We start from the raw sequence: 13,786 nt of genomic DNA, 5'->3' as shown, positions 1-13,786 counted from the left end.
ACCAGAAAACTTCATTCAGAGTGTGGATAGGATCTACCTTTTTTTCCCTTTCAGGTATACGGTCATGTCTACAGGGAGGTGGAGCCTAAGCGGGCCCAGCTGAACGCCGCCAAAGCACAGCTGGCGGACAAACAGGCCGCACTGTCTGAGTCGCAGGACAAACTAGGCGAGGTGATTTTGACAACACGATGGGAAGAGGCGCTTTGGATTTCCAGATCCGGATGATCAGCCATGTTTGTGTGTGAGCAGGTGGGGGAGAGGCTAGAGGAGCTGAAAAGGCAGTACGGGGAGAAGGAGGTCATGAGGGAGAGCCTGAGAAAGAAGTCAGAGGAGATGGAGGTGAAACTGGACCGAGCCGCCAAACTGGTGATAGGACTTGCTGGAGAGAAGATCCGCTGGGAGGAAAGAGTGAAGGTGCATCATCCTCAGGCTGACTTCAACACCTGAAAACACACGCCTGGTTTTCTGCTACAGTCAGGCTGACGGGGTTTCAAACCGGCGTTTAGGAGCCGGTTTGAAAGCTGAGCAGCAGTGAAAACTACGTTTTATGGAAAAATAAAGCTTAAGCAAGAAACAGTTTGTTTGCTAACTGGGACAAAGTCATTTTGTTCCAGTTTTCTTTGTTCTGTTACAGATCAGTCAGCTTACTATCACAGTTATAGGTTGACTGTGGGGATGTGGCATTCCATAGTGAGAAAATCCAGACATCCAAAGCCTGGTTTTCTGGCTGTACCACATGTTTGATTTAGGCAGTGGTTTGGATTTTTCCACAAGTTTTTTCATTGATATAAACCCCTCAATCTCCATTTAAATTGTGGGTTTTTAATGAAGAGTTGTGGTCAAAAAGACTTTGGAGACAGTTTGAAGATTTAGGAGGAACTTTTTTTTTTTTTTTTTAATAAAAAACAATTTTTACTGGCCATATATCTCAATATCTCAATGGCACTATCACTTTTCAAAACCTTTGCAATGGACACATGAAGCTTCATGAAGCATTGAACCTTTTCAACCAAATAGCTCACTCCAGTGGAAAGGTTCTTCAGGGTTTATTTGCTCTAGCAGGACATATACTGGATACAAAAATATCAGTGGGTAAGAAATTTGAAGAGTGTGGATGAAGTATGCAAAACACGTTTGTCGTTGTATACTGCGTATGTGTGTAAATATATGCATATATGCAGTATGGAAAATGATCAAAATGATCATTCACAGTGAGGTGAGGGTGGTTGGGGTAGAGACAATGATTGTGCTTCTGTACCGCTGAAATATCGCCAGTGAAAATTGATTAGGGGACACATCTTTATGTTCTATTTATAAACAGCGGCTTCTTCTGAATCTTAAAACTTTAATCTAAACGTTAACTACTTTTCTAAACTGTCTCCAGAGTGTCTCTAAACCAGGGCTGCTCCATCCTGGTCCTCTAGATCTACCACCCTGACTATTTTCCAGATCTCCAAGTCCTGCTAGCTGCTGATTGGCTCAATCAGACGTCTCCACATTCTGATTGAATGAACTCACCTGGTCCAGGTAATCAGCAGCAAGCAGTGCAGGGAGAGCTGGAGTAATAAAAAAATAACAACAGATTGGATTTATCTGCGCTTTTCCAGACGCTCAAAGCGTTTACAATGTGTCCATTATTCATTCACTCCTCAATCATACTTGGTGATGACAGAGGCTTGGCGACTCGTTCGCGCCTAAGGCCCCTCTGACCACCACCGGGACATTCATGCCATTGAGTGGTAGATCTCAAGGACCAAAAATGAGCAACCCTGCTCTAAACTGTCTCCAGACTGTCTCCAAACTGTCTACAAAGTGTCTCTATGGCCCCATTTACACTGCATGGTTCAAGTGACCCAATTCCGATTTTTTCCTCTCATGTGGTACAGATCGGATATTACCGGTGAACGTGTAAGCAGGAAAAAAGCGCATGGATTCCAATTTTCTCAGATCGGAATCAGGCCTCACTTATATGTGGAAATAAATCTGATACGAATCGGATACGTGCATTTGCGTGTGCCATGTAAGCAGACAAATCGGATATTCCCCAGTAAATGCGAGTTGTACGTCAGTGACGTCAACTCAGGACACCACCAACTGAGATCACATGACTTATTAAGGTGCTTTAGTGCTCTGATTTTGCTGTTCCGAGGACAGCTGGAGCCCCATCAGCTGTTACCTTAGTGTACCTTATGTAAGTATAGTGTAAATGCAAAAATCGGATACGGGTCACTTTTAAAAGATGATGTAAGCTGGTCATCAAAAAAATCGAATATAGTCAGAAAATCGGATATGGTCATTAAGACCTGCAGTGTAAATGCAACCTAAACTTTCTCCATCAATCACCTCCATTCTGAATGGCGCCTGAGTGTTTTATGTCACTGTCAAAAGTCAAGACAAAATCTGAACCACTTTCTGAATCGTGGGACAGCCAGGTAGCGAGGCTTCAAACGTCATAAGTGGGACACCCACCCCCCCAGGATAGGTCCTTTAACCATACATTTTGTAAACATCTTTTTCTCCTTTTTGTTAAAAGATGAGCACTCCTCAAACAAACTCTGCTTTGATGTCTTTGAAAACACCGGTGTGCTTCAGCCTTGTTGGCCTGCATTGTGCTTCAGGGCCTTGAGGAAGACGTCCGGTTCCTGGTGGGGGACTGCCTGCTGGCGGCAGCTTTCCTCTCCTACATGGGGCCGTTCCTTTCCAGTTACAGAGCCGAGCTGCTGGGGGTCTGGATAGCAGAGGTCTGTCACTCTGTCTCGCTCCGTCTTTCCCACCTCCACGTTTGTATCTCATCTTTTCCTTCTTCCACATGCTCTGCCCCAGATCCAAACTCTGGAAATCCCCTGTTCTCCTGCGTTCAGCTTTGCTGCGTTCCTCTCCAAGCCCACCGCGGTGAGAGACTGGAACATTCAGGGCCTGCCCTCGGATGCTTTCTCTACAGAAAACGGGGTCATCATCACCCGTGGAAACCGGTCAGAATTCTCCTCTCCTCTGGTTAAGATGTAAACTGTTCCTAGAGATTAGTCTGGCGGCCGTGGTGCAGCGTTTTGATTGGAAGGTTGTAGGTTCCAATCAGAGGCCTTGCCTACCCGTTGAAGTGTGCTTGGGCAAGACACTAAACCTCACCTTGCCTCTGGGGTTGAAGGTTGGCGCCAATGTTTGGCTGCAAAGCCGCCATCAGTGTGTGAATGAATCTGTGACTGTAAAGCGCTTTGGGCCTTCAAGGAAGGTAGAAAGCGCTACACAAGTATTCGCCATTTACCATTTAGTTTGTCTCACACCAACTGTCAAAATGTTTCTTCTTCTTCTTCTTCTAAAGATGGCCGTTAATCATCGACCCTCAGGGCCAAGCTCTGAAGTGGATCAAAAATATGGAAGCAGAGAAGGTCAGAGCTCAAGAAAGAAAGTAATCCTCTTTGGATTGTCTGTGATCGTGGCTGTTCTCCCCCCCTCAACAGGGTCTGAAGATCGTAGAATTTGGAATGGTGGATTCCCTCCAGATCTTGGAAAACGCTATCCAGTTTGGAAATCCCGTTTTGCTGCAGAATGTCCAGGAAGAACTGGACCCTTCTCTTAACCCTGTCCTCAACAAATCCCTGACGCGCATAGGTGGGAACCATCATTACATACGTGACATGAAGACGTCTCCATGACCACACCTGAGTCCCCGTTGGGTTTGTTTTTCTATCAGGTGGCAGCTTTCTACTGAAGCTGGGCGACAAAGAAGTGGAATACAATCCAGACTTCCGGTTTTACATCACCACCAAGCTGTCAAACCCCCACTACACCCCCGAGGTGTCGTCCAAGACTACCATTGTCAACTTTGCCATCATGGAGCAGGTTTGAGGGTTCTTCAGTCCTCTGTGCACGTTGTTGTCGTCCTTTGTCCTCGACGGCTGCTCTGTGTGCAGGGTCTGGAAGCCCAGCTGCTGGGAATTGTGGTGCGGAAGGAGCGTCCGGAGCTGGAGGAGCAGAAGGACACTCTGGTGATCAGCATTGCTGCTGGCAAGAAAAGCCTCCAAGACCTGGAAGACGAGATCCTCAGGTAGATCAAAGAACTGCTGCGGGAGCTCTGCATGCATCAGAAAGTGTCCAAACTTAAACACACTAAGTCAAAGAGCCTATATCATGCAAAATCAATTTTTAAGCTTTTAAGTGTACTGTAATAACGTTAGTTCATCACAAAAAACAACCCCTCCTTACACATTTCTGAGTGTTCCTCTGAAAACCTGCTTCTGAGCACCAACCCCTCCCAGTCCACAAAAACTGACACTCACAAAGTGAGGAACAGCACCTTCCAGGATCAGCAAAACGCTTTTGGGAATCTATATTTGCAGAAGTTATTTGAACGTGGGCCAAATGCAGACACGCTGCCGAGGCCGGCTCTAGGTTGACGTCATGAAATGGACGACACCCTCAGAGATGGAGACGTCTTACTTGCAGAAACAAACATTTCTGAGACCTCTATCTCATTAGGATGATCCAAACTCTCCTTAACCCACTGTGTATAACTTGGTAGATGTTTTCTGCTCAGTAGTTCATCATCCTTCCACTAGGGGCAGTAGAAGGGCTCTTCCTGCTCATTTCAAAATGGCTGCTTCCTTGAAATCTCAAAACCATTTTTGGCGGGAAAAGTTTAGCTAATTTTCATGGTGAGAATAACTCATCTATTGTTATTCATTTTATAAAAATGACTACTTGCTGACCATAACAAATAAAAAAGTTTTGATAATTAATTCTTTGTAATGCATCATGTTAAAAATGAGTAGATCAAATTTGAGAATAAGGTGTTTTTTTTTCCTGAACACTCATTTTTGCATCTTAACTAACATTGATGTGAAAATAACTTACCAAATACACCACAATTAATACTATCTATATCTTATAAAAAAGAATACTGCAAAAATGTTTTTGATTTCATCAAAGAATATCTTAGTTGAAAAATTGTGAATTTATATATATATATAGTGTCTTTACAGGATTAAGTGCTTCCCATAGTCAGGCGTTTTCCCAGCTTTCTTCTTGTATTACTGCATATTTTCAGACTGATAAGCCAAAGGCACATTTTTAGTGCAGATCTCTGGCTTTTTCTGTTTACTCTCGGATTTATGTGTAGCCATCAGAGCGATGTTCCTCTGGGAGCTTAACCTGGACCTCACCCTGTTTGGAACCAGCTTCTTCTGCTTGCTGCTGAGTTCAGCGGGACGTTTCGCTCTTTTCGTTTGCAGACTGCTGAACGAGGCAACCGGCTCCCTGCTGGACGACCCGCAGCTGGTGAACACCCTGCAGACATCCAAGGAGACGTCCGCTAAAGTCTCTGAGAACCTGGAGAGGAGCCAGCAGACCGAGCAGAAGATCGACTCTGCCAGAGAGGTCGGGACGGATGCTTGGCAGGCCGTGTTTGTTTTAACATCCAACCTGAATCCTTTTGCTCCGTTCGGCTCTCACAGGCCTATCGACCGTGTGCACACAGAGCTTCCCTCCTCTTTTTCATTCTCAACGACATGGGCGGCCTGGACCCCATGTACCAGTTCTCTCTGGACGCTTACATCGAGCTCTTCAACCTCAGCATCCAGAAAAGCACCTTCAGCAAGAAGCTGGAGGAAAGGATCGCCAACCTCAACAGCTACCACACCTACGCCGTGTACAGGTTCAAGTCCCATCCTTTAGACTCATTTTCAAAGCCTTCCCAGTGGGGTTTTAATACTAATAATAATAATAATACATTTTATTCAAAAGTGTCTATCAAGGAACCCAAGGATACTGTACAAAGCAAAGGCCAAAAATAATCATTAAAAGGACAATAAATAAAACATTGACAGAAAATCAAAAGTGAATCAGAACTAAACAGATGAGTTTTGATTTGAAAGTTTGGAAAGAATCTATGCTACGTAGGTCTGGAGGGAGGGAATTCCAGAGTTTGGTAGCGAGTCGGGCCAGAAGGAAGAGAGAGCTGAACAGGAGAGGAGGACCGGAGAGAACGAGAGGGGGTTTAGGTATGGAGTTGGTGGAGGAGCCTTAAAGGTAAAGAATGTGATCCTGGGGGTTATGGGAAGCCAATGCAGCTGGTGGACAACCATGACATGAAGGAGGGGGTTCTGGAGATGATGCGGAGAGAAGCAGAGGGGACGGTGAGGGAGGGGCGTAGGCCATTAATGCTGCATAAATGGAAATGGGCAGACCGAGCAATGTTCCTGATATGGGACTGAAAAGATACTGAACTATCCAGGATGACACCCAGACTCTTCACCTAATTATGATAATGCCGCTTTTAGCCAAAATCTAAATCATTAGAAATTTGCCTTTGAGTTTGGGGGGAAACTGTTGGCGCAGAGCAACCCCGCCCCCTTTCCCTCCCCGTTGCTGAGAGGAGGGAGCTTGTGGCCAGCCCAGCATGACTTTTAGATCACAAATATCGTGTCTGTTCCTGATTCACCGCAGTTTGATTAAAGAACTATTTGGGAATGCCATTTAAATCATAATTTTCTTTATTTATGTCCGTCATCGTCAGAAAAATGCCACAAGAGCACGTTTAAAACACAAAGAAACAACATTTTCACCGGAGCGGGTCCTTAAGAAGCCCATCTCCATGTCTGCCTGCTGACGGGCTGTTTCTGACCTGACGCTCTCCCTGCTGCAGGAGCACATGTCGCGGTCTGTTCGAGGCCCACAAGCTGCTCTTCAGCTTCCACATGTGCGCAAAAATCCTGCAGGCGGCCGGCAAACTTGCCCTGGATGAATACAACTTCTTTCTTCGAGGCGGGCTGGTAAGACGCTTTTCTTGACCGGGGACCTTCGCCCTCCGTGGTCTAAATCCATAATCTGATGGACCTTCTAGATTCTGGACCGGAGCAAACAGATGAATAATCCCTGCAGCTGCTGGCTGCCGGATTCCTGCTGGGACAACGTCACAGAGCTGGACAAGCTGTTCCGGCACTGCAGCATCGTTTCCTCTTTCCAGCAGAGTCCTCGCGATTGGAACGCTTGGTTCATCAGCGCCGAGCCGGAGAACTCCACCCTTCCAGGTCCGGTGGCTTCCATCATGTGTCGCCGTGTCTGCGCCTCCTTCTCTCTGCTTCAGACTCCATCTTTCCCGTTTCCCCTCCAGATGACTTGGACAGCAAATGCAGTCTGTTCCTGAAGATGCTGATCGTGCGCTCGCTCCGCCCGGACCGCGTCTCCTTCTGCATCACCTCCTTCGTCATTCAAAACCTCGGCAACCGCTTTGTGGAGCCGCCTGCTCTGGACATGAAGGAGGCGAGTGTACAAAACTCATTCGTCCATCCAAAATGAGTTCTCATCACTCCGACTTACAGATTGTTTTGTCTCCTCCTCAGGTTGTGGAGGAGTCCACTAGCTGCACTCCTCTGATCTTTGTTCTTTCTCCGGGAGTCGACCCCACAGGAGCGCTGGTGCAGCTGGCAGACTCCTCGGGCATGACTCGGCACTTCCACGCCCTGTCTCTCGGTCAGGGTCAGGCCCCTATCGCTAAGAAACTGATCGAGGAGGGCGTGAAAAACGGTACAAGTCCATTTAGCGTTCATCCACCCCACCCACGGACCCACGCTCATCCCAGTACCTTTTCTTTTCTTTTTTTTACCGTCCAGGTCACTGGGTCTTCCTCGCCAACTGCCACCTCTCTCTGTCCTGGATGCCGGAGCTGGACGAGCTGATCAAGCAACTGCAGCTGCTCAAGCCCCACCCAAACTTCCGACTGTGGCTCAGCTCCTCTCCACACCCCGAGTTTCCCATCACCATCCTCCAGGCGGGGATCAAGATGACCACCGAGCCGCCGAAGGTGCCGCCTCTGCAGCTACGTTCACACCAAATGCGATCTGCGCGTCCAGGGCGTCTAGATTAATGTTTAGTCGATGTGCAGATGCCATCTGAGGTCCTGAGGCGTGTTTGAGCAAAATGTTTCCAGAGGTTCAAAAATCTGAATTTTTGTGTGGATCAACCAATCAGGAACTCCTTTGATGATGTCATCATCAACATGTGGAGTCCAAAACCAACATGGAGGACAATCTGATTGTTCTCCTTCTGAACTTTATTTTTACTTTTTACAAAAAGACAACGATGAAAAGATCCTATAATTTGATTCTTCTTCTTCTTATTTTTTTTTTTTTTTCCACTTTCGGACTAATGCGGGACAGCAAGTCGTCAAACTGGGTCACAGAGAAAAGGAAGTAAGGCTGAAAGCGGCCGCATGCAGTTGATGGTGAACCTCATCGTACCAGGAGGGTCTGCTATTGCACGATACAAGTCTTTCACATATCGGAATAGAGCTGTCAAAGAAGTTTGGAACAAGATTTGGGAGATTCTCTCCGCTTTGACTTTTTGCACCAAACCTCTTCCAACTGTTGGTGTTGGACATGCGCTAGTAAACAGTAGAAGAAGAAGAAGAAGAAGGGTTGTCCAGTGTGAATACCACTGGCTAACACACAGGAAACACAAAGAACACAAGTTCTTGAGACGCAGTGAACGTGCGTCTCATGCCTGGTGTGTCAATCAATCTATACCTCCATGTAGCGGTGAGGCTAAAAGCGCTTTACCAAAGCTCCTCCCACACGGGCGAGCAGCCTATTTGACGCGCATCAAAAGAGAGGCGGAGGACGCAAATTAGACGCTCGAATCGCACTCGGTGTGAAGCATAAGAAGAGCAAAGCCTCTCGATTGACCTCCTTCCAATCTGCCGCTGTCTGCAGGGCGTGAAAGGAAACATGACGCGGCTCTTCAAGCTGGTTTCCAAAACTCAGTTCAGCCGCTGCTCCAAGCCCGGGCCCTACAGGAAGCTCCTCTTCTCCCTCTGCTTCTTCCACAGCCTCCTGCAGGAGAGGAAGAAGTTCCAGCAGCTGGGCTGGAACGTGGTGTACGACTTCAACCATTCTGACTTTGAGGTCCGACCGCAGCCGTCCTCCAGCCTCCTGCAGAACTGACCTTGGTTTCTTTCAAAGGCTGATCTTCGCCCCCTCTGCAGGTGAGCGAGAACCTGCTCTGCTTCTACCTGGACAAGTACGACAACATTCCCTGGGACGCGCTCAAGCACCTCATAGCTGACATCATCTACGGCGGTCACGTCACAGACCAGTGGGACAGACGCCTCCTGACGACGTACATGGACGATTTTTTCTGTGAAGCAGCCATAACGCAGCCGCTCTACAAGTGAGACCCACTTCCTGTTTTTCTTTTTTATCACTGTCTGTGATTAAAAAAAAAACAGTTTTTCTCCTGGTGGAAAAGTGTGGCAAAAGCTTCAAACTGCTGGCAGACTACTAGCACCCCCTGGAGGAGAGTGAGATTATTACATCCTTTGGTTCAGTTAAAGCAGTGCTTCTCAATTATTTTGTACCCCCCTAGGAAAAAGAAAATAGTCCCCCCCCACACACACACACACTTGTGCGGTGACAATATATTAGGTTAGTATCTATAAAGATTGTGTAAGTATACCTGAAATTGTTTCTTCCAACATTAACAGAAGAAAAAAATCAATATAAATCCACTTTCAACAAATATTACCGTTATTTTGCCAAATAACCCTGTTATAGTCTAAAACAGAAAAGAAGCTTAAAGTGCCTGAAAAAAAAATCTGTCAGTCCTTTTTTAAACTAGAAACATTTTGATGCTGAGAAAACAATTCAGTCAATAAATAATATTAAATGTAAATTTATCTGAAACATTAACACAACAGCACCAATATATTGTGCTGATTTTTTTTCTAAATGATGGATTGTTTATTTATGATGTCATAAAGTGCAGCTGTTTTCCTGCATTACCTGCTGTCTGTATGTCAAATACTGACACCAACTAAACCACAGGCAGACAAAGAATACATTTATGAGCTGAGTCATCTAAAGGCACGTGATGATCCTGGTGATGGGCAACATGCAGCGCTCTGTGTGCGCTGTTCCACCTCTCAGCCTGAGCCCACTACCCCTCCCCTCTCCTTCTCACACACGCGTGTGACAGGCAGCTGCACGGACGGCAATTCACAGGTTTCAGGCTGTTACAAACACTTTCATATAACAGATAATAGGAAACCAACAGTGGAGCAGATTTTTTCCAAGCACTGAGCCGCTGTCACCACCGACCCCCCCCTTTAAAATTGACCGTATTACCTGCGCTAAAGCCGCTACTACTGCGCGCCCCCCCTGGCATCGCATCCCCTATTTGAGAAGCTAAAGTGATCTTAGAAAAAGCTTCTGAAATGTTAACTTACATGTAGTGTCTGCAGAGTTAACTCAACTATGAGGGAAATTTTACAAAAAAGTACCAGAATAGGTAATAAATAAAAAAAGTTTGATAATTAATACATAGAAACATTCACCTATAGCAAGGATAATCAAACACAGAACATAAAATGATGTGATGATGTGCGACAGAAAGCTACTTTTTGCAACAAAATCTGCAAATTAAAAATGAGTTCAAACTAAACAGAGAAAAATACAAAACACAAAAGTCAACTAATTTAAACCTCAAAATGAGGTGGTTGTTTATCACGAGGGAGGGATTAGTAAACAAGTCTTTTCTGTTTTTTAAAATTCTTCGGATGGATGGATAGACAGACAGACAGATAAAATTAGTATATAAATACTAAATTATTGAACTAGCCATGATATTATTTATTGTTCAACAATAGATACTAATACCATACCTCATACCTGGAAATCAACATGTTTTCTAGGCTTTTTCCTTAAGTGCAGATACATTTGTCTAATTGTCAAATTCTAGTTTGTGCCCTGATGTCTGAAAGAAGATTGGACCTTTTTTTTAATAAAAGGAAAATGACATATGTGGCCTTTTCCTGTTGTTAAAGGAAAGGACTTGATCTTTTTTAATGTAACAACAGTGGAAACTTTTACCATGAATTATTAGAATAAGAAAAACGATGTATTTGATAAAGGCTAAATGTAATCATTTTTTATTTTCAAAACAGCTAAAAACCTCCTTTTGTTCTGTCAGGTTGTCAAGTTTACCCGACTACTGCATCCCCGCCGACGGGCCGCAGTCCTCCTACAGCCTTCATATCCAGGCGCTGCCCTCCACGGAGCACCCCGAGCTGTTCGGACAGCACCCCAACGCTGACATCGCCAGCCAGATCGCCGAGACCAAGATGCTGTTCGACAACCTGCTCTCCATGCAGCCGCAGTTCAGCAGCAGCAGCATCTCAGGGGGGGCGCAGCCCACCAAGGAGGATGCAGTGAGAACCTCCAGAGATGCAACACAAGTTTAACCAGATTCCACGAGATCTGACTGTCATTTTGGTTAACAGACAATGACTAGCTCCTAAAAACCTAACTTTTAGCTGCAGCTTTATGTGGCTTGAACAGGAAAAACAGGAAACAAAAATAGTTTTTCTGACACGTTTACTGATCCCCCACTTCTCCAGGTTTTGGAGTTGATAAAGGAAATCCGAGGAAAAATCCCGGCACAGATCGACCACGAGGCGACCAGAAGCCATCTCCAAGACTCCTCCTCTCCGCTCAACGTGGTTCTCCTGCAGGAGATCGAGAGATACAACTCGCTGTTGCAAACCATCATGTATGGACTCCTACCCCTCCTTCTGATAGAGGATTATCCATCTTTACAGGAACTGGAAAGTTCTGTGCTTGTTGATTAAAATCCATGCCGATGTTGATGGATCACCATCTTTTACCAGTTCAGACGTGCAGCTTGGCAGTCATCCATTTAAACTGAAGGTCACAGGGGGTTGATTTTTGTGTTTGTGCTTCAGGTCCTCCTTGCTGGAGCTGGAGAACGGAATCAAAGGCTTCGTGGTGATGTCGTCCGGAATGGAGCAGACGTTCACCTGCATCCATGAGGGCCGCGTTCCTCCACTGTGGCAGAAGGTGGTTGTCTTTTGCTTTCATCCTCATCCATTTTTCCTGTGTATTTCCTGTTTGTTTCCTGCATTTTTAATGTGTATTACCTGTGTTTTTCTTGTGTATTTCCTTTTTGTTTCCTGTGTATTACGTATTTATTTCCTGTGTTTCTCTTGTGTATTTTCTGTTTATTTCCTGTGTGTTTCCTGTTAGTTTCTTGTGTATTTCCTGTTAGTTTGTTATTTATTTCCTATGTGTTTCCTGTGTTTCTCTTGTGTATTTTCTGTTTATTTCCTGTGTATTTCCTGTTTGTTTCTTGTTTATTTCCTACGTGTTTCCTGTGTTTCTCTTGTGTATTTTCTGTTTATTTCCTGTGTATTTCCTGTTTGTTTCTTGTTTATTTCCTATGTGTTTCCTGTGTTTCTCTTGTGTATTTTCTGTTTATTTCCTGTGTGTTTCCTGTTAGTTTCTTGTGTAATTTCTGTGTATTTCCTATGTGTTTCCTGTGAGTTTTGTTATTCATCTGGTCCTCCATTAGCACTAAAACAGCTGCAGGTATGTCTCAGAGATTTGATATTAAAGGGGCATTTATCTGTCCCCCTGGCTGCCATGCACACACACACACACACACGCACACACACACACACACACACTGTGAAGAGCGTCTGGCAGCGTTCCAGCTGGGATTCTGTCCCACTCCTCCACTCTGGCTTCATTATCCAGAGGAGAGAAGACAGGCGGAGCAGCCAGCCAGGGTCAAGGGGCTTCAGTGGATGAAGTGTGTGAGCCACAGCCGTGTGTCCGGCGAGCAGAGGTCGGGGTTTGTGTTAATATTCATGTCTGTCTCTCAGGCTGTGCACAAAAGCCTGAATGCAGGTATGTCTGTGGGGGGGTGGAGGGGGGTGTCCTGGGTCTCTGAACAAAGCCAGAGTCTGTGGTCTGATTGAGGAGTAATAAGCAAAGTAAACCTTCCAAGGTCTGCTCCACTTTCCTAATAAGACCCTGAGCTCACTGTGTTCTAAACAGCAGCTTATTCCAACTACTGTGTGTGTGTGTGTGTGTGTGTGTGTGTTAGTGTGTGTGTGTGTGTGTGTGTTTGTGCGTTTCATCTAAAAACAGCACTGGATAAGCCATTAAGGTGGCTGCCTCCAGCTGAGCGTTCTGTTCCTCCGTCTCTCTGGGTTTGTTTTCAGACTTGACCCCTTCATTTCTGCTCTTTCGGTGTGTTTGGAGCTTCTTTTTGTGTCTTTATCTTTCGCAGAGCCTTCGTTCGGCTGTCATCTCTTTCTCCGGGTCAGATTTCTTGGTTTAGCTCCTAACAGCAGAACCACCCTCCTGATAATCCTGCTTGTGTTTCCTCCATCCCTTCTTCTCTCTCTTCTCCGCCCATCCTTGGCATGGCAGCCTGTCATTGGTTCAGAGCTCAGAGATTTGATTTCGGCCCGCCCTCATCTCTGTCTTCAGCTATTTTGGGTCCATCTTCTGCCTCTGTTACTCTGTTACGTATTTATTAATTCACTTATTAAACCCCAGAACACTTTGCCTATAAAAAAGGTACACCATCACTTTTGCCAGGTCATTTTTACCCGATATAATATACCCAATAAAATGGACTTGTCATAAAAAATAGACCAAAACATGACAACACATGATAGATTGGAGTGGTCTTTTGTTTTCAACTGTAAAAAATGAAAAGGAAAAACATGTTCCAAAATTACAAAAAAATTAGGAATTTGTGAACAAAAAATTCCTAAAAAATTATGAACTGAAACTAAAAACTTGGTCTTTGGTCCACCCATTCATGGGACGTGTGAGACTTCCCTGGTGAAGGTACAGACTCCTCCACACACGACATATTGAAATTCATGTAAATAGTTTCGCTCGGGGGGAGGGGGGGGGTCACTCTGTAATCCTGCTCTAGGGTTAATAATGTTACGATATGTCAAAAAAAGTCATTTTAATCTGTG

The 13,786-nt window shown here is 45.3% G+C and overlaps 1 protein-coding gene across 2 annotated transcripts in view; it reads left to right on the top strand.

Annotated features, from left to right (window-relative positions):
• Positions 1–13,786, top strand: part of dnah2 (dynein, axonemal, heavy chain 2) — a 76,430-nt gene that overhangs the window by 59,767 nt on the left and 2,877 nt on the right. For both annotated transcript variants that reach the window (XM_023966257.2, XM_078936298.1), the window contains 20 exons: positions 55–171; positions 250–414; positions 2,619–2,741; positions 2,824–2,972; positions 3,320–3,386; positions 3,459–3,609; positions 3,692–3,840; positions 3,912–4,045; positions 5,229–5,373; positions 5,451–5,650; positions 6,641–6,767; positions 6,839–7,025; positions 7,109–7,257; positions 7,338–7,521; positions 7,608–7,798; positions 8,706–8,897; positions 8,978–9,162; positions 10,960–11,197; positions 11,387–11,538; positions 11,732–11,846. In XM_023966257.2, coding sequence (XP_023822025.1) covers positions 55–171; positions 250–414; positions 2,619–2,741; positions 2,824–2,972; positions 3,320–3,386; positions 3,459–3,609; positions 3,692–3,840; positions 3,912–4,045; positions 5,229–5,373; positions 5,451–5,650; positions 6,641–6,767; positions 6,839–7,025; positions 7,109–7,257; positions 7,338–7,521; positions 7,608–7,798; positions 8,706–8,897; positions 8,978–9,162; positions 10,960–11,197; positions 11,387–11,538; positions 11,732–11,846 — 3,120 coding nt within the window. The remainder of the gene's footprint in view (positions 1–54; positions 172–249; positions 415–2,618; positions 2,742–2,823; positions 2,973–3,319; positions 3,387–3,458; positions 3,610–3,691; positions 3,841–3,911; positions 4,046–5,228; positions 5,374–5,450; positions 5,651–6,640; positions 6,768–6,838; positions 7,026–7,108; positions 7,258–7,337; positions 7,522–7,607; positions 7,799–8,705; positions 8,898–8,977; positions 9,163–10,959; positions 11,198–11,386; positions 11,539–11,731; positions 11,847–13,786) is intronic.

Source organism: Oryzias latipes, chromosome 18 (assembly GCF_053564925.1).
Source record: "Oryzias latipes strain Hd-rR chromosome 18, Olatipes_Hd-rR_3.1".
Lineage (NCBI taxonomy): Eukaryota > Metazoa > Chordata > Actinopteri > Beloniformes > Adrianichthyidae > Oryzias > Oryzias latipes.
This window is presented reverse-complemented; position numbering and strand designations above follow the sequence as displayed.